The sequence below is a fragment of the Coregonus clupeaformis genome, chromosome 1 (genome assembly GCF_020615455.1).
Source record: "Coregonus clupeaformis isolate EN_2021a chromosome 1, ASM2061545v1, whole genome shotgun sequence".
NCBI classification, from domain to species: Eukaryota; Metazoa; Chordata; class Actinopteri; order Salmoniformes; family Salmonidae; genus Coregonus; species Coregonus clupeaformis.
Window position 1 is genome coordinate 71,443,360 of NC_059192.1, and position 24,911 is coordinate 71,468,270.

A 24,911-nucleotide genomic window follows, 5' to 3' on the forward strand; every position below is an offset into this window, starting at 1 on the left:
GTCTATTCTTGCAAAAAAATGGTTTTGTTGATTTGCATTTTCATAATGTTGTACATAAAAATACCCTATAACTCCCTACACCAACTGACATAGCCTATTGTGGGATGCGAAAAGGCAAACCAGTAAGTTAAAAAAAACACTCTTCCAGATATTCTAGTAGTTTAGGTTTTTGGTGGTCTGCTCTCTCCTATCCTCTTCAGCATGCAGACTGCACCACCTGCTGGTGTGAAGGTGCCATGGTCCTGGTGACAGTTGAATTGCACAGATGATCGCTTCAATAATAATATGCTACTTTCAAATTTGCATATGTTTTTTTTTTGTGTAGAGCTTCTTATTGGTTGATGCTGATAATTTCCAAGTGGGACACTCGGACCTCATCTTTCTACGAGTTTCCAAGTCAAAAATGTCAGATTTGTCTTGAACGAGTCCACAGTATAAGAGTGATGATATCACACACGGTTCTATTGCATTAATAAAATAACACTAAGGATTTTGTGAAAGTAGGACTTATTTAATATAATTATAGATTTTTTTTAAATGTAGATGCTCCGTAAGAAAAAAACCGAAAGTATTTCACACAGTTGTAATCCATTAGAAATACAATCAATTATCAAAAAACACTTTATATATCTTTATAACACAGCTCTCTCTGGGCTTGGAAATGATTGCTAAGTATTTACCACCTTCATAGTGCATTATTTTCCAAAGCAATTCAAAGAATTCAATCGTTTTTGTTTCAATATGAACCCTTTCCTTTCACAGGTTAATGAGTTTAGGCCTAGCCTGGTCCCTGATCTGTTTGTGCTCTTGCCAACTCCATTGCTGTCATAGTCAAGCCAGACAAGGCATGACAAATCCATAAGGACTAGGCAAGAGGGCAGAAACAGACTGGTACCCAGGCTAGTTTAGGCCTGGCAAAGGTTCTGTCAGTAACAAAAAGCAATGGGAGAAATATAGGCGACACAAAAATTAATTTCTTAAAAACAAATACTGCATTAGCAGTAAGAAGCAAGGGCGTTGGTGGATGGGTTAGGTTAGTGTTACTCTGTAAGCAGGTGCAGTAGGCCACTGGTAAACAACAGGAAATCAATGAAGTGCACAGTCATGTAGCCTACTCTCTGCATCCCAATTCTCTAGGTAGAGTACTAGTGTCCTCATCACACAATTAAAAGCATTGGATTTGTGTAAGCATGTCAGTCCCTTTCAAATTCATGAAGGGGCGTGAACAAGTGCACACTTATGGCAGAATGTCATATAATTGGAACATAGACAACAGCTTCAAGCAGATGCTGAAGGACACAAGTCAGTCATACTCCTCTGAATAAGTGCTGGGACCAGAGTTACACTCCAATAGCCAATATAAGTGTCACTAGCCTTGTAAGTCTATTGCTTGATGCTTGCTTAATGTTAACTATATAATGCATGAAGCTTCCCAACTGACTAGGCTACATATGCAATGTAATGTTTGTGCTGACTTGATAGAGGGCAATTCCACAGTAACTTTAACATGTATGTCAAGCAAAAACTATTGATTTCAAAGTTTAACAAACCATACAACTCTATGCACAATGACTAGTTTAAACAATTTACACAGTAAAATAAATAAATTACAGGATCAACTGGGCAGATGCAAAGTTTGGTAACAGAATTACAGAAAAGTCTCCCTCAGTTTTATTCTTACCAAACATTGTATGTGCAAAGATCTTCCTGTAAAATGTGCTTTTGTAAACTTTTCAGTGGAAATGTAAATGTTAACTTTTAAATTCATTGTTTTGGTTGGTGTACATTTTAAAGTGAAACATCTGAGTCTCAGTGTAATTCCATTACCATGGAAATGCCGTAGAGCAACTGGCTGAAGGGTGAGTGGACTAGGACCTGCTGCTGGCCTCATACTTCCTGCTGTGTGTGTGTGTGTGTGTGTGTCAGGTGATTCATAGGCATACAATACAGTCAGCTGCTATGGGTGAACTTCACTGACTGACTGTCTCAAACTAGTCTACTGAACATTTACTCAATGAGGACAGAAACCAGTGCTGCCTGGCACTCACTAGTCTAGACTGGGCAGATTGAAAATAATGAAATCGGTCCACATCACATGTATGGCAGTAAACTTTGACAAAGGGACAACTACCAGTGCTGACACTAACAAGGGCCGTAGTGAAAATAATATATTGGTCCATATTATGTGTAAGTAAACTTGTCAAAATCAATGTGAATCTTAAGAATTTGGCTCCAGTTACTGCCAGTAATGAAGACGAATGTGAGAAAAGAGCCATGTTGCCATTCCTGAGGTATGTCCAGAGCATTTCTGTGTGGTACCACTCAGCACGGATAAACTACCACACACTAGCGTGTACTCAGCCTTCTTAACCATGAAAGAGAGAACTTCTCTTCACTTTACTGGTGGCTTGAGTGAGTTCGGTCCAACCTAATCTCAGAGTATATAGGCTAAGTCCCAATTTTCCACCTTTCTCCCAAAGTGTGCACTTCCACACTCCCTGTCATGGATTTAACAATGGTGGAAACTCCCATCAGCCAATGCTTACATCAACCCCATGCATTTAAATCCACGACGGGAGTGTGCAAGTGGTAGAAGGGTGGACAACCGGGACGCAGTCATAAGGACCTTTTATTTAGGCACTAAGGTAGTCTCTCTCCCTTTTCCATCCACTTTATCTGTTCTTTATGAACAGTTGCTCCATCTGGGTCATATTCACTAGGCACAAAACCGAAGGAAAAAAAAAAAATGGAGGTGGGATTATCTAAACTTGTCCCATAAGAAATTGTTTTCGTTTTCTATTGCAAAATGTTTTGCTACAGCGTGGCCTAATACGACCTTTTAAACTGTTCCATTACAAACCAGAGAAGCAGCTGAGCTCAGCTGTCAGTTATTCACTGTGTCAGTCCTCAGAGTACTTGTGGTTTAAAGAGGCATTGCAATAAGAAAACTAAAGGGAACATAACTATTCTATTATAGCTAGCTATACCCGCACCATAAAATCCTTTGGTTATTCCAAAACAACTAAACTCTGCCAAGTTCAACTCTTATGCTTCAGAGTTGTGTTCAGTAGGACCAAATTCAACCTAAATTAAACATTTGTTTTCGTTTTCTGTTGCAAAACGGTTTGCTACGGAGTTCTCTAATGAACACGACCCAGATGTATGTGTTTATGTATATAAAAGTGCGGGACCTAACGGGTTTAGTTAGCGTGTGCCTTGAAAAGCAAGCAAAACATCACAATGAGGCAAACATTCCACCATCAGCATCCTCGTTAAAAATAGAAAATCCAATACAAGAATAATCCATCCAGAATAGAAAAATTGATCAGATAATCTATGATTCAAAAACAGATGGAAGAGGAAGACCAGAAGACAATGCAAGCTGCTACATTCTCCCTGTTCCGGAACGCTGTCATCACAAAAGGTGAGTGTTCCATGGGACATGGAGGAGGGGTAGAAGGAGAAGGGTTGTCAGGTGGGCATGGACTATGTAAACATTGAGACAGACAGAAATACAGACAGCTGCAGGTTCTTGTGCAGGTTTCTGAAATGGCATCATTTGGGGGTGGAGGGTGGGGGTACCCAGGATCGTGTTCAATAGGAACGAAAACCTACGAAACTGAGTGAATCAGTGAGGGACTATCTAATTTTGTGCAATAAGAAATGCTCCTTTTCGTTTTCTGTTGCAAATGGAAGTTTTTCAACCATGTGCCCTAATGAACACGACCCAGGGTCCCCTGGGGGTAGAGGGTGGTAAGAAGGGGTATCCAGGTTCCATTCTCAAAGGCTGGGTCAGTAGCCTGGTCCCAGATCTGTTTGTGCTTTTGCCTACTCCATTGGCACCGTTCTGCATGACAGTTCCATTTGGAGTTGGCAAGACAGCAAAAAACAGACTGGCACCCAGGCTAGCTGGTCAGTGGGTGGTGGTCTGGGAGGGTTGGTAGGAGACAGGTGGTTCAGTTGCTCTTGAGAAGCTCAATGCAGCCCTGCAGCAGAGCCATGTTGTTCTGTGGTTACAGAGAGAACAGGGATATCAGTATCATATCCATTCAACAACAAATGACATTTCACAAGGATTTGGGTACATAACATGAACCACATTTTGCTCATAGTTGCTAGAGTTATAGAGAAAAGCACCAACAATGTAGAGTGTTGTGTCTGGGGTTTGTTTAGTCGGGAATGCTTCCTGCAGCACATAATACAGTTAAGTGTTAATGTGGGATTGAATCCCACAGCTTCTATTTGTGTGTCATTCGATCTCTCTCCTCCCCTGTATTTCATTACTGCATATTCCAAACAATCTCAAATACGGGAAGGAAAAACAACTATGTGCACCCTGACTCACCTTGGCGTGTTTGATCTCCAGTTCAGCCATCTCTATTAGGTTCTTACGGAAAGCCACCACTCTCCTGCCCTTAAAACTGGTCAGCTCTGGGAGGAGAACACCATACTGGCAGTTTACTCACTGTACTGTATTATGGAAGAAAATTTTAGCCCAAACACACATGCACACTGTCTTACACACACACCTCTTTTTCCCGACTCGGAGAGCTTGTCAAACTTCTGCAGACACTGTTGTTGGTGCTCCTCAGCCTGGGCGATGTCTTTACTCTTCAGCCGGGCCTTGTCCAGAACCTTGTTACTATTCTCATAGTCAGCCAGGGCCCGGGCTCGCCTGTACAACAGGTCCTGACACACACACCCATATAGCGGTTAAGACACATACACAGACAGCATCTCACAGAGAATGCATGTAATACGCATGTTATATGCATGTAATATGCACGCCTATCGTGTTTCCACGTGTATTGAGAAAAAAACGATTCAATAAAAGTTAGAGGGTTTTTGAGAGAGAAACAGATAGACTAGACGTGGCTCACCTTGGCTGCCTGGATGTCCCTCATGTAGTACCGGAGCAGCTCTGTGAGCTTCAGCTCCTCGTCTGACGCCACTCTACCCTCCACTTTCTACAGGCAGGACCAGATAGATAGAACATTGATGCTACCGCCATGCTCAAAGAACCTAAGATATATATATATATATATATATATGAATGTGTATATATATATATATATATATATATATAACTAACACTCGCACTTGACTTTTCCTACTAGCATGGACTTTGCTGATAGCTACTTTATTGAGGAAAAATGTACTTACTATGACTGAGAAATGTCTCACCAAGCTATCTTAAGATGAATGCACTAACTGGATAAGAGCGTCTGCTAAATGACTCAAATGTAAAAAATGTAGACATTTGCACAGCTCACAAAAGCAAATGCACACACAAGTGTTTAAATGTATTGCTGACCTCACAAAATGAATTTGCATGGAAATTGACAATATAGGGATTATATAAAAACCTAGAATAGAAAAATAGATAGTCGAGGATGAGAAGTGCAGAAGATCAGCACTGTGGTTCTTACCCTTAGTTTCTCAAACAGGTCCGCAAACTTCTCAAGGTGCCTGAAGGGAATACACAAACCATGAACACCTGGGCAAAGTCAGATTTTTTTTGTTGCCGATATTGTGTGAGATGTAAACCATTAATTTAGCAACCCGTAATCTCTCATGGCCAGACTACGTAAACATAGACGGTACCGTAGATCGGTCGTTATACTATGGGCACCAATAACTAACAAGCAGCAATAGTTCCGGTGCTTGGGTTTTCCATCACTGATTATTTGGACAAATCACGATTTCGCCCATATAATTGCCCGTAATCTGCAAAGAGAGAGGTTGGAGCTCCTCATTCTAGCATCTCTTCATATCTTCTCTTAACACGTAAGGACCCAGAACTTAATCAAGCGTCTGACCAATTAAGCCAGACTTTAGTTCTGGGTTAACCGAGATTAAGCCACCCGTAGTTGGCTTGAGGAAACAATGGCACCATTCGTATACTTCGAACTATAGTGTATTCATATTGTTACTCACTTTTTAAGTGCTGTGTTGTCATCGACAGAGAGACTGTTCAAAGTGGCAGAGATGTGGATGTAATCATCAGCGACATCTGAGATAAAAGACACAATGTGTTAATGTTAAAATCGGAAATCGAAATTCTTGGCCCTCCTTAAAATCTGAACTCAGCCCCAGTGACTTCCAAGAGGTTAGGGGTCGCCATAATGCAAAACCTGGTATCCTAGGTGACCTCTAGGTGGTCTCCCTGAGGCCAAGGGCCAATGGCTGTAAATTCCAAGCAATCAATAAAAAACACTCAGCATGGGTAACATACTGTAAGAAGTTGCACCACTTTGGTCACAGCCCACAATGTTACCACACATCCTGCTGTTCACGTCTTGAAGACCGATCAGGCCTTAATGGCCACACGTACTCTTAAAATCTCCAACCGGCACAGCCAGAAGAAGACTGGCCACCTCTCAGAGCCTGGTTCCTCTCTACCCGGCACAGCCAGAAGAGGACTGGCCACCTCTCAGAGCCTGGTTCCTCTCTACCCGGCACAGCCAGAAGAGGACTGGCCACCCCTCGGAGCCTGGTTCCGCTCTACCCGGCACAGCCAGAAGAGGACTGGCCACCTCTCAGAGCCTGGTTCCTCTCTACCCGGCACAGCCAGAAGAGGACTGGCCACCCCTCGGAGCCTGGTTCCGCTCTACCCGGCACAGCCAGAAGAGGACTGGCCACCTCTCAGAGCCTGGTTCCTCTCTAACCGGCACAGCCAGAAGAGGACTGGCCACCCCTCGGAGCCTGGTTCCTCTCTAACCGGCACAGCCAGAAGAGGACTGGCCACCTCTCAGAGCCTGGTTCCTCTCTAACCGGCACAGCCAGAAGAGGACTGGCCACCCCTCGGAGCCTGGTTCCTCTAGGTTTCTTCCTAGGTTCCTGCCTTCTGAGTTTTTCCTAGCCACTGTGCTTCTGCATCTGCATTGCTTGCTCTTTGGGGTTTTAGGTTAGGCAGTGTTTGACTTGGGCAGGAGTTGAGTACCGGCACCTCAAATGTTCTGTTCCTCTCATAGAATATTCGCTCAAAAGTATTGTGGAGCTCCTGCACCTAACTATAAACAGTACCGGCACCCAAAATGAGTACCGGCACCTATTTCAGTCCAAGTCCAGCATTGAGGCTAGGTATCTGCAAAGCACTATGTGACAACTGCTGATGTAAAAAGGGCTATATAAAATACATGTGATTGATTGATTCAGCTATGACGAAAAAACACTGTTCTTATCAATAACTCAAAAAGCAAAAAGACACATTTCCAATTAAAGTTGGTTGTTGTTGTTATCAAATCATACTTTTGTGAGAGCGTGTCATCTTCTCTGCCCTGGCAGTGGAGTCTTTGATCTTGGACGAATAATCAAGTAGGAAGGTCTTCTCCTGCTCAAAGAAATCATCTACTTCCTGCAAGAAAAATCATTTAAAAAACATCAACCTTCTGCCTAAGATACAGTCAAACACACAAAGCCAGATCTTCATCCTGGATACGAAGGTCCCTGCTCAGCTTGTAAACCGTGACGATCTGTGGGTGCATTTGTTTCTCTTTTTTAAAGTCTGCTACTGTAATGCATTGACTTTCTGCATCTAGTTTATAATGCATTGCTGACCTTACACAAAATGAAATTTCATGGAAATAGACAATAAAAGCATTGGGCTTGTTTGACAATGCAGGCGACTGCTGACTGATCTTGAAATCACCTTGCATAAATAAATAACTAGTCATTATTGTTTGTAGATCAGTCAGTCAGTCACAATTTACCCACAATGCCTCACGGATTTGATGCTCTCGAACGTGGCTAGTATTGTATGATATACGAGGAGGCCACACCCACCTTTATCCCTGATATGATGACCTCGTCAGCGCTCTTGACCATGTTCTTAAAGAAACTCCCAAACGTCTCCTTGGCGTTCTTCCTCCGTACGGTCAGCTATGCGGACCAATCGTAGGGAGGGAAATTATTTATTCAGCCAATGAGACCACAGTACAAGTTTGCAATGTAAAATTGATTATGTGAGCTACAATAGCTGTGGTACCGTCTTGTGGAAGCCTTTTGTTCCACATAGGAATGAAGAAAGAGAGTAAGAACTACAATAAGTGTTTAGGTTTTTCCTGATATTTTTATAAATAAATGCCTGTATAACATTTCCCAAAAGGACAAACAAAACCATCTCAGCAGACCCTAGCTGACTAACAGCTCCACTGACCGAGGGGTTTGGAATTAGAGCTGAACTCAGCAGCAGGATGTGTGTCCTAGGTCTGCTTGCCTCTCTTCCTCTATCCCCCTCCCTCTATCCTCCATCTCTACCTCCTACAGTACTGCCTGACAAGGGGGAGGGGGTCGTGTTCACTAGGCACAAAATGGAAGAAACCGACTCGAAACAGAGAGATACTATCTGAACTGCATTGGGAAATGTTTTGCTACGGTGTGCTCTAGTGAACACGACCCAGCAGCAAACCAGGAAGTCAGTACTGTTGGAAAGTGCAGTCTGTCTTCTATGTTTCCTTTTCCAAGTGTCAAACTCACATCCTGGTCATACTCCAGGAATATCTGGAAGTTTCTGTCCTTGCTCAGGATGGGGTGAGAAGATAATCGCTGCAGGAATACTTCGTGGACTTGTACAGTCTTCTTAAATACAGCCAGGTACTCACTGGGAGACAGAGAGCCGGTAGACAGCAAATTACTAACTGATAGAGCGCACATAGACACAGACAGACACACACACACACACACAAGCTGGAGATCACCAGAATCCTTCCCACAGGGAAGCAACATTTTCCAGAGCAACATCATTTAAACATGCAAAACTATGCCAATGAAGCTTGGACACAGTGACAAGGGGTAAGGGTCAGAACTCACGCCTCTAACTCCTGCTTCATCTTGGTGTATTCCTCCTTGGTCATGGTGGCCTCACCCTCTCCCAGTTTATGCATCTTCTCCCTGGGGCTCTCGAAGTCTGGCTTCGGTGGGGCTGGAGGGATCTGGACAGACAGGGAGAAGGGTGAGGGGGAGAGGAGGAGGAGGAGAGGGGTAGAGGTAGAGGAAGAGAGGTGGAGGAAGGGGAGAGGAGGAGGAAAAAAAAAAAAAGAGGAGAGCAGATGGAGCTTCAGGTAAGATTTCCTACACCAACTACTAGCTTCCTGCCACCCACAGGCATGTCCATGCATGCAGAGCTGCAATAAAACTCAGTTGATATAGCTGATGGTTTTAAAAACATATGAGCAGATACCAGAGTCCTTTGCACCTTCCCCTTCATCAAATAACACTCTCACTTGTACTGACAGTGAACTTGTGAAATTACATCCACAGTGGCAGCATTGACTGTGAGTGTGAATTAGGGCTGACCCTAATTAGTCGACTGGTCGATTGTTTGGTCGTTAGGCTGTTGGTCGACCGAGATTGTTTTAGTCGAGCAGTAACAAATATATATTCGCACACATCTCAGTGAACTAATCCATTGCGGAGGCCTAGACTAAAAGCCAATTTATGCTTGATCCAAAAACGTGGTCGGAGGCTCCATATGGAGGGTTTGACGCAATTGCGGAACCTCCGGAGGCATGCAGAGGCCAAATCAAGCTCCATACACATAGCCATGCGCCTCCCAAATTTTGTAACAATGCGGAGGGCTCTGTATAGCTCCGCATTGACATGATTGGTTGACGGTAAAAAAACACAAACTCACTTCCTTGACAACAGCTCTGCACTGCTCCACCAAGCGCAAGAAGTATGAAAGCCCCGACTTCTGCTGAGGCCGTATCACCATACAGTGAGGGAAAAAAGTATTTGATCCCCTGCTGATTTTGTACTTTTGCCCACTGACAAAGACATGATCAGTCTATAATTTTGATGGTAGGTTTATTTGAACAGTGAGAGACAGAATAACAAACAAAAAAATCCAGAAAAACGCATGTCAAAAATGTTATAAATTGATTTGCATTTTAATGAGGGAAATAAGTATTTGACCCCTCTGCAAAACATGACTTAGTACTTGGTGGCAAAACCCTTGTTGGCAATCACAGAGGTCAGACGTTTCTTGTAGTTGGCCACCAGGTTTGCACACATCTCTGGAGGGATTTTGTCCCACTCCTCTTTGCAGATCTTCTCCAAGTCATTAAGGTTTCGAGGCTGACGTTTGGCAACTCGAACCTTCAGCTCCCTCCACAGATTTTCTATGGGATTAAGGTCTGGAGACTGGCTAGGCCACTCCAGGACCTTAATGTGCTTCTTCCACGGCCACTCCTTTGTTGCCTTGGCCGTGTGTTTTGGGTCATTGTCATGCCGGAATACCCATCCACTACCCATTTTCAATGCCCTGGCTGAGGGAAGGAGGTTCTCACCCAAGATTTGACGGTACATGGCCCCGTCCATCGTCCCTTTGATGCGGTGAAGTTGTCCTGTCCCCTTAGCAGAAAAACACCCCCAAAGCATAATGTTTCCACCTCCGTGTTTGACGGTGGGGATGGTGTTCTTGGGGTCATAGGCAGCATTCCTCCTCTTCCAAACACGGCGAGTTGAGTTGATGCCAAAGAGCTCGATTTTGGTCTCATCTGACCACAACACTTTCACCCAGTTCTCATCTGAATCATTCAGATGTTCATTGGCAAACTTCAGACGGCCCTGTATATGTGCTTTCTTGAGCAGGGGGACCTTGCGGGCGCTGCAGGATTTCAGTCCTTCACGGCGTAGTGTGTTACCAATTGTTTTCTTGGTGACTATGGTCCCAGCTGCCTTGAGATCATTGACAAGATCCTCCCGTGTAGTTCTGGGCGGATTCCTCACCGTTCTCATGATCATTGCAACTCCACGAGGTGAGATCTTGCATGGAGCCCCAGTCTGAGGGAGATTGACAGTTATTTTGTGTTTCTTCCATTTGCGAATTATCACACCAACTGTTGTCACCTTCTCACCAAGCTGCTTGTCGATGGTCTTGTAGCCCATTCCAGCCTTGTGTAGGTCTACAATCTTGTCCCTGACATCCTTGGAGAGCTCTTTGGTCTTGGCCATGGTGGAGAGTTTGGAATCTGATTGATTGCTTCTGTGGACAGGTGTCTTTTATACAGGTAACAAACTGAGATTAGAAGCACTCCCTTTTAAGAATGTGCTCCTAATCTCAGCTCGTTACCTGTATAAAAGACACCTGGGAGCCAGAAATCTTTCTGATTGAGAGAGGGTCAAATACTTCTTTCCCTCATTAAAATGCAAATCAATTTATAACATTTTTGACATGCGTTTTTCTGGATTTTTTTGTTGTTATTCTGTCTCTCACTGTTCAAATAAACCTACCATTAAAATTATAGACTGATCATTTCTTTGTCAGTGGGCAAACGTACAAAATCAGCAGGGGATCAAATACTTTTTTCCCTCACTGTAGTTGATTTTATGAAAACACATAGGGTGTGTCTATATGGAAAAATACACGGGTAAAAATGTTTACCTATCGATTAGTCGAAAGAACAGACGACTTTCGGTCGACCAAGACTTATTTTAGTCGGGGACAGCCCTAGTGTGAACTATACTATAAATAAGTGGTGTGTGTGTGCGCGTTCCATAGACTAGAGCTGGGACGATAAACTGAAAATGATCGACACTGACCATCCCGATCACTTATCACAGGCATTTTGCTGATATCTTTTATTACGATAAGTAGCCTATACTAGAGAAGTTTGAAATGAAATGTTTGCTAATATGGGTGATTGTTAATGGGACAACTGATGGCTACAACCATCAAACTAGTAGTAGTAGTTAAGGATTTTACAAAAATTACTGTGGTGCACATTAATGTTTTAAACATATCATTCTATTTATCATTATCGCATCAATCCAGGCAATTTATCGAGATATGGATTTTTCTCCACATCACCCAGCTCTAGTACTTAAGTCACTCAATGAGCCCAGCATAATCCCAAACCTGTGTGTGTGTGTGTGGTGGACTTAACAGGACACTCACGATGAGCCCAGCGTAGTCCTCAGTCTCAACCAGCGTGTCATGGAGCCAGATAAAGTCCTCATGTTGCCTAGGAACAGAGAAGTCTGGCTTCTGGAAGGAGCTCAGGGTGGTCTGACAGACAAGACAATTCAAGTCAAGCTCCATTTTAAGTGCATTATCACGGTTGTAATACAGTGCATTCGGAAAGTATTCAGACCCCATGACTTTTTCAACATTTTGTTACGTTACAGCCTTATTCTAAAATTGATTAAATTGTTTTTTCCCCCCCTCATCAATCTACACACAATACCCCACAATGACAAAGCAAAAACAGGTTTTTAGAAATGTTTGCACATTTATAAAAAAAACAAAACAGAAATATCACATTTACATAAGTATTCAGACCCTTTACTCAGTACTTTGTTGAAGCACCTTTGACAGCGATTACAGCATAGTTTCTCCCATTCTTCTCTGCAGATCCTCTCAAGCTCTGTCAGGTTGGATGGGGAGCGTTGCTGCACAGCTATTTTCAGGTCTCGCCAGATATGTTCAATCAGGTTCAAGTCCGGGCTCTGGCTGGGCCACTCAAGGACATTCAGAGACTTGTCCCAAAGCCGCTCCTGCGTTGTCTTGGCTGTGTGCTTAGGGTCATTGTGCTGTTGGAAGGTGAACCTTCGCCCCAGTCTGAGGTCCTGAGTGCTCTGGAGCAGGTTTTCATCAAGGATCTCTCTGTACTTTGCTCTGTTCATCTTTGCCTCGATCCTGACTAGTCTCCCAGTCCCTGCCGCAGAAAAACATCCCCACAGAGGAACTCTGGAGCTCTGTCAGAGTGACCATCGGGTTCTTGGTCACCTCCCTGACCAAGGCCCTTCTCCCCGATTGCTCAGTTTGGCCGGGCGGCCAGCCTCTAGGAAGAGTCTTGGTGGTTCCAAACCTCTTCCATTTAAGAATGATGGAGGCCACTGTGTTCTTGGGGACCTTCAATGCTGCAGACATTTTTTAGTACCCTTCCCCAGATCTGTGCCTCGACACAATCCTGTCTCGGAGCATCTATGGACAATTCCTTCGACCTCATGGCTTGGTTTTTGCTCTGACATGCACTAACAACTGTGGGACCTTATATAGACAGGTGTGTGCCTTTCCAAATCATGTCCAATCAATTGAATTTAACACAGGTGGACTCCAATCAAGTTATAGAAACATCTCAAGGATGATCAATGGAAACAGGATGCACCTGAGCTCAATTTCGAGTCTCATAGCAAAGGGTCTAAATACTTATGTAGATAATGTATTTATGTTTTGTTTTTTATACATTTGCTAAAATTTATGGGGTATTGTGTGTAGATTGCTGAAGATAATGTTTTATTTAATCCATTTTAGAATAAGGCTGTAACGTAACAAAATGTGGAAAAAGTCAAGGGGTCTGAATACTTTCCGAAGGCACTGTATATATATACACACACACACATTTTGATAATTTAGCAGACACTGATCCAGAGCGACATACAGTCAGTGCAGCATTCAACTAAGGTAGGTAAGACAACTACATTTGACATAGAAACAACATAAGCTGTAGTTCGAGCCTGCTGCACACTAATAACATTAGGACTATATTACTCGAATAACTGACAGGGAAGTGAGGGAACTAGCGGTGACCCTTAGCTTGGGAATTGAAACTGTAGGGTTGCTGTTTTTACCTTGGTGTGGACAGTGAACTTGACTTTGTCACGTTCACAGAGTGCATCAGGAATGTCGATGAGCAGAGAGGCATCGTTGTTTAGGTCCACAGACACAGAGCGCACCTAAGAGAAGGGGGAACAGGGTAAAGGACAAAGGTCAACTTTCACAACTAGGCCTACCAGTTGGCAGAACCCTTCATCTGTACATTATGGACAATGGCATTCACAGGAAGGGGAATCAGTATATAGGCTATTTGAGGCCTGAAGAACAAATCGCCTAGTCCTTAGCTTTGAGACATGACAGTAGATTCCTATAGCCATGTCTCAGGGCTACCTAGTCCCGACTCCCTAACATATTCTCGAAATCCTTGATTTAGGCTACTCATGTGCTATTGAATGTGACCTTAGAGGACAGAGAGAGAGTGGAGAGAGAGGTGAATACAGGTAGGCCTAACACAGAACAAGGTTCTAGACTAACTGTTTCCACTGGTGGTACCAACTTTTGCAGTTGATGGCACCAGCACATGATTTGATCGCACCAATTTTTTTGCCCCTGCCGACCTGTGTCCCATAATGTACCTGCATTCCATACAAAACCAGGCTAATAATGACTAGCCATCTTTTAAATTAGCATGACCTTCTGTTCTTACATTGATTTAGATAGATTTACACTAGGTTCAAGGCTAACTTTTTTCTCTCACTGGCAGTTTATAAATGCATTGGGGTGCATGCTTTCTCTCTATATTCAGCTAGTAATAGGCTATATTTAGTTATTAATCAATTAGGTATTTAAAAGCTGCATTATATACAGTGAGCTCCAAAAGTATTGGGACAGTGAAACATTTGTTGTTGTTTTGGCGCTGTACTCCAGCACGTTGGATTTGAAATGATACAGTGCAGACTGTCAGCTTTAATTTGAAGGTATTTTCATCCATATAGTGTGAACTGTTCAGAAATTAAAGCACTTTTAGTACATAGTCCCCCCATTTTAGGGGACCAAAAGTATTGTGACAAATTCACTTGTGTGTGTTAAAGTAGACAAAAGTTTAGTATTTGGTCCCATATACCTAGCACGCAATGATTACATCAAGCTTGTGACTCTACAAACTTGTTGAATTAATTTGCTGTTTGTTTTGGTTGTGTTTCAGATTATTTTGTGCCATATAGAAATGAATGGTAAATAATGCATGTATCATTTTGGATGAACTTTTATTGTAAATAAGAACAGAATATGTTTCTAAACACTTCTACATTAATGTGGATGCTACCATGATTACGGATAGTCCTGAATTAATTGTGAATAATGATGTGTGAGAAAAGTTACAGAAGCACAATATCATATCCCCAAAACATGCTAACCTCTCACCATTACAATAACAGGGCAGGTTAGTATTTTTTTGGGGGGGTATGATATTTGTGCATCTGTAACCTTTTCACTCATCATTATTCACGATTCATTCAGGACTATCCGTAATCATGGTAGCATCCACATTAATGTAGAAGTGTCTAGAAACATTCTATATTTACAATAAAAGTGACTTTAAAATTCATTTCTATAGGGCACAAAATAATCTAAAACAACTACAGTGGTCCTCTGTAGCTCAATTGGTAGAGCATGGCGCTTGTAACGCCAGGGTAGTGGGTTCGATCCCCGGGACCACCCATACGTAAAAATGTATGCACACATGACTGTAAGTCGCTTTGGATAAAAGCGTCTGCTAAATGGCATATTATTATTATTTAACTAAAACAAACAGAAAAAATATCCAACAAGTTTGTAGTCAAAAGCTTGATGTAGTCATTGCGTGCTAGGTATATTACATTTACATTACATTTTAGTCATTTAGCAGACGCTCTTATCCAGAGCGACTCACAAATTGGTGCATTCACCCTATAGCCAGTGGGATAACCACTTTACAATTTTTTTTGGGGGGGGTAGAAGGATTACTTTATCCTAATGGGACCAAACACTAAACTTTGAACTACTTTAATACACATAAGTGAATTTGTCCCAGTACTTTTGGTCTCCTAAAATGGGGGAACTACGTACATAAAGTGCTGTAATTTCTAAATGATTCACCCGATATGGAAGAAAATACCCTCAAATTAAAGCTGACAGTCTGCACTTTAACCTCATAGTCATTGTATCATTTTACATTTTCACTTTTTTTAAATCCAAAGTGCTGGAGTACAGAGCCAAAACAACAACAACAAAATATGTCACTGTCTGAATACTTTTGGAGCTCAGTGTAATTTAGTAATGTAAGCCATTACTCTATTCTTTGGAAATAATTTGTTTCTAAAGTACGCCTGTCATTTAAAGATTTTTTTTTACATCTCAAAATAGGCAATTGTCACTTTAAACCAGACTGCTTTTCAGACGATATCGATACAGTGGGGGAAAAAAGTATTTAGTCAGCCACCAATTGTGCAAGTTCTCCCACTTAAAAAGATGAGAGAGGCCTGTAATTTTCATCATAGGTACACGTCAACTATGACAGACAAATTGAGATTTTCTTTCTCCAGAAAATCACATTGTAGGATTTTTAATGAATATATTTGCAAATTATGGTGGAAAATAAGTATTTGGTCACCTACAAACAAGCAAGATTTCTGGCTCTCACAGACCTGTAACTTCTTCTTTAAGAGGCTCCTCTGTCCTCCACTCGTTACCTGTATTAATGGCACCTGTTTGAACTTGTTATCAGTATAAAAGACACCTGTCCACAACCTCAAACAGTCACACTCCAAACTCCACTATGGCCAAGACCAAAGAGCTGTCAAAGGACACCAGAAACAAAATTGTAGACCTGCACCAGGCTGGGAAGACTGAATCTGCAATAGGTAAGCAGCTTGGTTTGAAGAAATCAACTGTGGGAGCAATTATTAGGAAATGGAAGACATACAAGACCACTGATAATCTCCCTCGATCTGGGGCTCCACGCAAGATCTCACCCCGTGGGGTCAAAATGATCACAAGAACGGTGAGCAAAAATCCCAGAACCACACGGGGGGGACCTAGTGAATGACCTGCAGAGAGCTGGGACCAAAGTAACAAAGCCTACCATCAGTAACACACTACGCCGCCAGGGACTCAAATCCTGCAGTGCCAGACGTGTCCCCCTGCTTAAGCCAGTACATGTCCAGGCCCATCTGAAGTTTACTAGAGTGCATTTGGATGATCCAGAAGAGGATTGGGAGAATGTCATATGGTCAGATGAAACCAAAATAGAACTTTTTGGTAAAAACTCAACTCGTCGTGTTTGGAGGACAAAGAATGCTGAGTTGCATCCAAAGAACACCATACCTACTGTGAAGCATGGGGGTGGAAACATCATGCTTTGGGGCTGTTTTTCTGCAAAGGGACCAGGACGACTGATCCGTGTAAAGGAAAGAATGAATGGGGCCATGTATCGTGAGATTTTGAGTGAAAACCTCCTTCCATCAGCAAGGGCATTGAAGATGAAACGTGGCTGGGTCTTTCAGCATGACAATGATCCCAAACACACCGCCCGGGCAACGAAGGAGTGGCTTCGTAAGAAGCATTTCAAGGTCCTGGAGTGGCCTAGCCAGTCTCCAGATTTCAACCCCATAGAAAATCTTTGGAGGGAGTTGAAAGTCCGTGTTGCCCAGCGACAGCCCCAAAACATCACTGCTCTAGAGGAGATCTGCATGGAGGAATGGGCCAAAATACCAGCAACAGTGTGTGAAAACCTTGTGAAGACTTACAGAAAACGTTTGACCTGTGTCATTGCCAACAAAGGGTATATAACAAAGTATTGAGAAACTTTTGTTATTGACCAAATACATATTTTCCATCATAATTTGCAAATAAATTCATTAAAAATCCTACAATGTGATTTTCTGGATTTTTTTTCTCCATAGTTGACGTGTACCTATGATGAAAATTACAGGCCTCTCTCATCTTTTTAAGTGGGAGAACTTGCACTATTGGTGGCTGACTAAATACTTTTTCCCCCACTGTATGTCTACAGTAGGCTAACCAAGACAAATGATAGGTGTCTTTTTGTCCACTCAACAGTAGCCAGTAGACCATTTTTTCCCAGTGATAAGACAACTGAGATGGTAGCCTATGATTTAAAAAGCAAACTATTTCATCTAACATATCCAGGGAATGCATTATTGATGGGCAACCTGTCGAAATAGGATCCAGAATTACCAGATTTATTTTTGGCATCTTGTTCATATTGGCCTAGGCTATATTACTCACCACCTGAGAAAGTGGGAACTCAAAACACTTAGCAAGATTACTAATTATAAATATGAATGTTGCTAGATAGATTAATCAGTTGGCCTACATGGCTATCAGTAAATGTAATGTCCTACAAAAACTTCCAGCGCTAGACCTATACAGGCTACTTGATAACGGCACGCTCTGCTTGGCTGCGTCTGCGGTCAAATCAAAACCATATACTACATAGGCTACAGTGGTGCCATGAACTCAATACTGAGAAATAAATTATATACTCACAGAAAGCTGCGACTCTCCTCTCTGTAACTAGAGCAGTAGTTGCTTTGAAAACTGTATTTTTTCCGCAATTGCATTTTCAGCAACGGTCATACAGTTGCGCTTATTAGAATGCACGCCTCTCCTCCGTTAGCACAGTAGGGAAAGGGAATAGCTCGCTCACACTGACATAGCAGCCGACAGGCAAATACTTTTATATGGTTTAGGCTATTTTTTGTCAATTGCACATTAGCTTTTGAATACATCATGGTAATTTATAAAAATAAGCAAATTGTGAACCAAAAGCTAATATGACCAGCCATGTCAAAGGGTCGCAAATGCGAGTGTTTTGGTCGCAGTTTTGAGCCCTGCATAACACAAATGAAGGCTCTCTTTCACTTTAGATTGGATTAGAGGTAACTCCCATTCCTCTTCACTGAATTCAAAGTCCAGTGATGTGACTCATCCTTGGGATTGAATCACACACACTTGAAGCAATAACTCCAGATAATTTCCCAAAAGGGTCAGTGTTCCCAAGAGTATGCTTGCTAGTGCACATTTCTCCTAGCCTGGTCCCAGATCTGTTTGTGGCATCTTACCACTCCCTACGGTCATTATTGTCAAGGCTAAATTTCTCCCATCTGAACAGCTGTTTCTGTTTAAGTAGGATAAACATTGATCGTATGGGTGGCCCCAGCGGGAACTGAACCCACGATCCTGGCGTTGCAAGCACCATGCTCTATCAATTTAGCCAGTACTCTCTGTGTGAATGATCCACTGAGCCTCAGTAGAGTTCCACCATACTACTACCTGAACTCTGCTACTCAGCTTTGCAGAGTCAACCGAAATAAAGCAGAGGAAGTTTCCTCTGGAAAGTCTCACAGGAAATGATTATTTTTTTTAGCAGAAACTAAAATAACCACAGGCCTGTCCAATTCCACGCCAGTCCATGTGTACGCAATCTGAATTCTTCTGTCATTGGCCAGGACAATACTAGCCTGTTACTGCCACGTTGCCAAAGGCAATGGTTAGATGAGTGGTCTGTGTTCCATATTCTAAAATCAATAGCCCTCTAGGCACATATAATTCAAAACAGGGGGGAAACAGCAAGAGCGGAAAATTAAACCAGCGAGCCTGGCCTGACGTTATTGAGGAAGTGCAGTGCCATAAAAGCCCAGCTCTCTATTCAGAGGCAGAACAACATTTAGAGGCTACGATATGAAGTATTGTATGGTAAAACTAAAGTAGCCTGGGGTGGTGACAATACAATAATGGATAAGACATTTTGTGACAACAATATTCATCTGTGAAGTAGCTAGCCAGTTAGGCCAATGCCAAAGATGGTGGTAGAATGCTTTCTATTCCGTCTCCAATACTAGTTGACGTTATAAGTTACTGACTGTTGCTTTCAACAGACTGCAACTGTTGATTCCTCTCGATAACTATTTTAGCTAGCCAGGCAGCCTTATTTTCAGTTTATTAGCTAGCCAGCTAAAGTTATCATAGATAGCTGACTGTATGAATAACTTTACCTAAATACTGCACAGTTGCGTTTTAAGCAAGTGAGGATCTCATAAACTTTCTCGCTAGCTAAAATATAGGTTACAGCTAGCAGTTAGCTGGCTAATTAACATTAACCAAATAGCTAGGTAACGTTAGTTGGCAAACGAATACGAATCGACGTTATTCGAGTACATCGCTCATAACGTACCTTTTCTTTTTCGCTATCATCAAGAGTAGACGTCATGATTATAAAGGTACAACAAAAACAACGCTACAGATCGTCGTGTTGTGCTGCAAATCTAGCTACGCTAGCTTCTGAAAACAAACCCCGTTTCGCTTCCTGTCCCATGACAGATAAATCCCGCCCAATGACTCACCCTGATGTTTTTGATTGGACAAGGTTTATGAACGTCAATCAAAATAGTTTGTTGCTTTTTTTTCAACCAACGTCGCATTTCGAACATACGGTACCGATACAACAATTAAACATCCTAAATCATTACATATTTTAATAATGTACTGTATATGGCCACAGCGTATGTGGACTTTTCAAAGTTCACTTTGGTCCACTTTAGTTCCATGTCAGGAAAAAACGGACCAGCGTCAAAGAACACCTTCAAGGCATTACTGGACTTGTAGTTTTATCTATCATGTCCCACCCAGGATTTACTTGAGAAAAAACTACACGCCCTGCAACCTGTCCCTCATCCGTCAAAACGTGGTAACAACAAAATCGTGCTACGTTTGGGAGAGGTGTTGATATGTGCCCAGCGTGTGTGGGAGCCAGCTACGGTTGTGTGGACTCTTTTCCCATTGTACCCTGATTTCCGTGAATACTTTCTCCACCTCGTAAGAAAAGTAGTCCATACAGTTCCGTGGACAGAGGACGTTACTCTTCACTTGTCAAGTCAGTCGTGTCCCACTGAGTCAGTGCTCAAACTCCCAATATCGTAGAGGAGCCAGATCTACATTAAATCCCAAACACCCAACTGCAACCCAAAGTGCCTAAAATCCTCCACACGTTGCTTAACCGCGACAGAACATTTGAAACTGAGCTTGGACGTGCTCCAGCCAGAATTATTCTACCGAGTGGTCAGGACAGGGGCTCTGTGCCCATTGTGACCCCTATCCTTCAGCAGACACTGTCCCCGGAACAACCGTTTTACCTGGAGAGGTGTAGGAGGAAGATGATCACACAACTGGGAGAGGATGGCTTCAAGGAATACAGCCAGAGTAAGTAGGCGTAAGCAGAACCCTCTGATTGTAAAAGTTTATTTAATTATCTAAAATATGAATTTGCCACACATGAGGACATGATACATATGAACAAACACTCTCACTCTCCTTCAAATGACCCAAATGTTTCTATGTCAGATCTATTCAGGCAAGGGACGCTTTTCCACGTGGCCGTGAAGAGTGTTCGCCCATTGACAACAGAGGAGGCACCAGGGGAAGACACAGCAGATCCTGAGAAGGCACCAGAGGTTCCAGCAGAGGTAGAGGGATACATGGAGAGTATCAAATCAAATCACATTTTATTGGTCACATACACATTTAGCAGATGTTATTGCGGGTGTAGCGAAATGCTTGTGTTCCTAGCTCGAACAGTTCAGTAGTATCTAACAATACACACAAATCTAAAAGTAAAATCATGGAATTAAGAAATATATACATATTAGGATGCGCAAGCTCGGCATGGCATTGACTAAAATACAGTAGAATAGAATACAGTATATACATATAAGATGAGTAAAGCAGTATGTAAACATTATTAAAGTGGCCAGTGATTCCATGTCTATGTATTTAGGGCAGCAGCCTCTAAGGTGCAGGGTTGAGTAACCTGGTGGTAGCCGGCTAGTGATGGCCATGTGCTGGGTGGTGGGTGGTAGCCGGCTAGTGATGGCCATGTGCTGGGTGGTGGGTGGTAGCCGGCTAGTGATGGCCATGTGCTGGAGGACGTTAGGGGAGTGAAAGCCATCGAGAGCCGTGTGCAGCATGACAAACTAGGCTATCTGGGGATTGTGGACTGCGTTGCTTTCTACAGGTGAGGATGGCCAAGTTCCAGGCTAACTACATTGCAGACGACTACTGTAGAGGGTTCTTTGCACAGTGCTGATATTCTCTTATTCGTAAACAAACTTTAAACTTTAGAAAATGACACAGACAACGGCTTCTGAGTATATGTAAAATATCTTTAGTTATGCAATTGCAGGCAGAAGTTAATACAGAGTCAACAGGATTTGTATAGCTCTTCATAAGTTCTGCAAAGTGTCTAAAACAATCTCTGCTTTTTATACTAACACTCACTCCCTTCCCATAGCCTGACCCTGAACTTGCCCTAGTAACAACAAAGTATTCTCCTAATCCTGTCTTCCCACGAACTCAGTATCAGGGGGTGAGGTGTCAGACAATGTGGCAATTGTGGTTGCAGGTTTCTGAGAACTTTCTGCTGTCAAGGCCTCAATAGTTTTTAATAATGTAAGCAAATGCGCATAATAGATAATATATTACCCATCACTACCAGATCTCTCAACGACTGGATAGATGTTCAACATATCAGCTAACCACATCATTTGATGTAATGCAACAACGTCTGCAATGTTGTCAGCCTGGAATGCGACCGACATCTTCTCAAAGAAAGGACTAGAGGCTCTACCTGACCTGTCAATTTATTTGGCCAATTCACACTTTTATTCATTCTCTCCACTTGTGATTCCTAGGGTCAGTTTCCCAGACACAGACAAAGCCTAGTCCTGGACTAAAAAAAATCTCAATTGAAAGTGCTTTTAATGTTTGGCCCCTGGACTAGTTTTAATCTGTGTCCAAGAAACTGGCCCCTAAAGCTCAGCCTTCGTTCCTCAGGGGTGTGCTGTGTGTGATCGACTAGAAAACAGAGGTGGAAACCTTTCCTCAGCAACACGTACGACAACCCTCTACAGGTGGCAGCCTACGTTGCGGCCTTAAACAACGATGTGAACTACAAGTACCAGGTAGGTGTGATTGAGTGAGACCACCACACTCTCTCAGCCTGTCCTAATTCACTTCCTACCACTCCTCCTTGGCCCTAACCCTTCAATGTTTGCATGTATAAGCAGTGTAGTGATGGAGCTTCCAGTATTGCTGCCACCTTACAGATCTGCAAACATCGAATACGTAGGGCCAAGGGGGAAGGACAGAGAGCGAAATGAGTCTCTCTCAAATGTCTTTCTCACATAATACACAGTGTGCTTAATTTCCTCCATGGGTTCTCGCTCTCCCTGCAGGTTGAGAATGGACTGATAGTGGGGGCATATAAAGATAATTCTACTGAGCTCAGATCAGGTGCTACAGTACTGGGAGAGATGGCTGGTAAGACTGGAGGAGTGCACAGAGAGGAGGTGGATGAATGGTGTCTTTGCTGCGGATGGTGCAGTAGGGGTAGCAGCCACTTGTGAGTGAATGTGTCAATGTCCTTTGTGTGTTTGTGTATGTCGTGTGCTGGACTGACTGGTTTCATCTGCATGTTTCATGTCTATGTACATGTGATCCGTTCTGTAAGAAGAATGTCCATCCTGGATGGACAATGAAGTTATATTATATTTTAAGTGCATTGCTACTGCCTTACTGAGACCTAGAAGTACAGTCACCCCAGAAACAGAAATTCCTTGTCTTTTATGAGACTTGGTCACATTTGATTGGTGACTTGGAGTTAGGAGTGTCACAGTCTGCTCAGTAACTGACAATTAAGCATTTTATACTCTGTCCTGTGACTGTATTTTTGCTCCATTGCTCTATTTTGAGCCGGACACGTTTGACAACAACCATTATTTTAGTGTTGTGTTACCTCGAGGAAGTATTTCAAGCTGGAAAATGCATAATTGACCTTACACCTTGTAAAACTGTTGTATTGAACAACCTTTCCTCTAGTCTAAATGTTGAGGGGTTTTTTTTCTTTTAAAATGGGAACATCACTTCTGAGGAACTCTAACCACTAGATGGTAGCATCAGCCTGTGAAGTTCAGTACTAAACAAAGATGAATGAGAAATAGTTTATCATGTTTGACACAATATATATATATATATATATATATATATATATATATATATATATATATATATATATATATACACACACACTACAATTCAAAAGTTTGGGGTCACTTAGAAATGTCCTTGTTTTAGAAAGAAAAGCAATTTTTTTGTCTATTAAAATAACATCAAATTGATCAGAAATACAGTGTAGACATTGTTAATGTTGTAAATGGCTATTGTAGCTGGAAACAGCAGATTTTTTTTATGGAATATCTACATAGGCGTACAGAGGCCCGTTAACAGCAACTATCAGTCCTGTGTTCCAATGGCACATTGTGTTTGCTAATCCAAGTTTATCATTTTAAAAGGCTAATTGATCATTAGAAAACCCTTTTGCAATTATGTTAGCAAAGCTGAAAACTGTTGTGCTGATTAAAGAAGCAATAAAACTGGCCTTCTTGAGACTAGTTGAGTATCTGGAGCATCAGCAATTGTGTGTTCGATTACAGGCTCAAAATGAAAATAGTACCCGCAAAACACCAGTCTCAACGTCAACAGTGAAGAGGCGACTCCGGGATGCTGACCTTCTAAGCAGAGTTGCAAAGAAAAAGCCATATCGCAGACTGGCCAATAAAAATAAAATATTAAGATGGGCAGCCTGATATGGCTTTTTCTTTGCAACTCTGCCTAGAAGGTCAGCATCCTGGAGTCGCCTCTTCACTGTTGACGTTGAGACTGCACCGGGGCCTCCCACTCCTCTTTCTATTCTGGTTAGAGCCAGTTTGCGCTGTTCTGTGAAGGGAGTAGTACACAGCTTTGTACGAGATCTTCAGTTTCTTGGCAATTTCTCGCATGGAATAGCCTTCATTTCTCAGAACAAGAATAGACTGATGAGTTTCAGAAGAAAGTTATTTGTTTCTGGCCATTTTGGCCCTGTAATCGAACCCACAATTGCTGATGCTCCAGATACTCAACTAGTCTCAAGAAGGCCAGTTTTATTGCTTCTTTATTCAGCACAACAGTTTTCAGCTGTACTAACATAATTGCAAAAGGGTTTTCTAATTATCAATTAGCCTTTTAAAATTATAAACTTGGATTAGCAATCACAACGTGCCATTGGAACACAGGACTGATGGTTGCTGATAATGGCCCTCTGTACGCCTATGTAGATATTCCATTAAAAATCAGCCATTTCCAGCTACAATAGCCATTTACAACATTAACAATGTCTACACTGTATTTCTGATCAATTTTATGTTATTTTAATAGACTAAAAAATTGCTTTTCTTTTGAAAACAAGTAACCCCAAACGGTAGTGTATATATATTTTTTAACATTCCCTCATTTAAGGTTTTAAATTAACATTTGGAAT

General features: G+C 42.2%; 1 protein-coding gene and 1 pseudogene across 1 annotated transcript; one reads left to right on the plus strand and one right to left on the minus strand.

Annotated features, from left to right (window-relative positions):
• Positions 1-577: 577 nt before the first annotated feature.
• snx5 (sorting nexin 5) lies at positions 578-19,865 on the minus strand. Its single transcript, XM_041889431.2, has 13 exons — positions 19,737-19,865; positions 13,576-13,680; positions 11,900-12,010; positions 8,812-8,933; positions 8,479-8,602; positions 7,786-7,881; positions 7,252-7,357; positions 5,938-6,013; positions 5,430-5,469; positions 4,881-4,967; positions 4,530-4,689; positions 4,346-4,431; positions 578-4,007 (listed from the first exon to the last, which is right to left on the minus strand). The coding sequence occupies exons 1-13, from the start codon at positions 19,770-19,772 to the stop codon at positions 3,957-3,959; spliced, it is 1,200 nt and encodes a 399-aa protein (XP_041745365.1). The 5' UTR covers positions 19,773-19,865; the 3' UTR covers positions 578-3,956.
• Positions 19,771-23,583, plus strand: LOC121568488 (annotated as a pseudogene).
• The last annotated feature ends 1,328 nt before the right edge of the window (positions 23,584-24,911 follow it).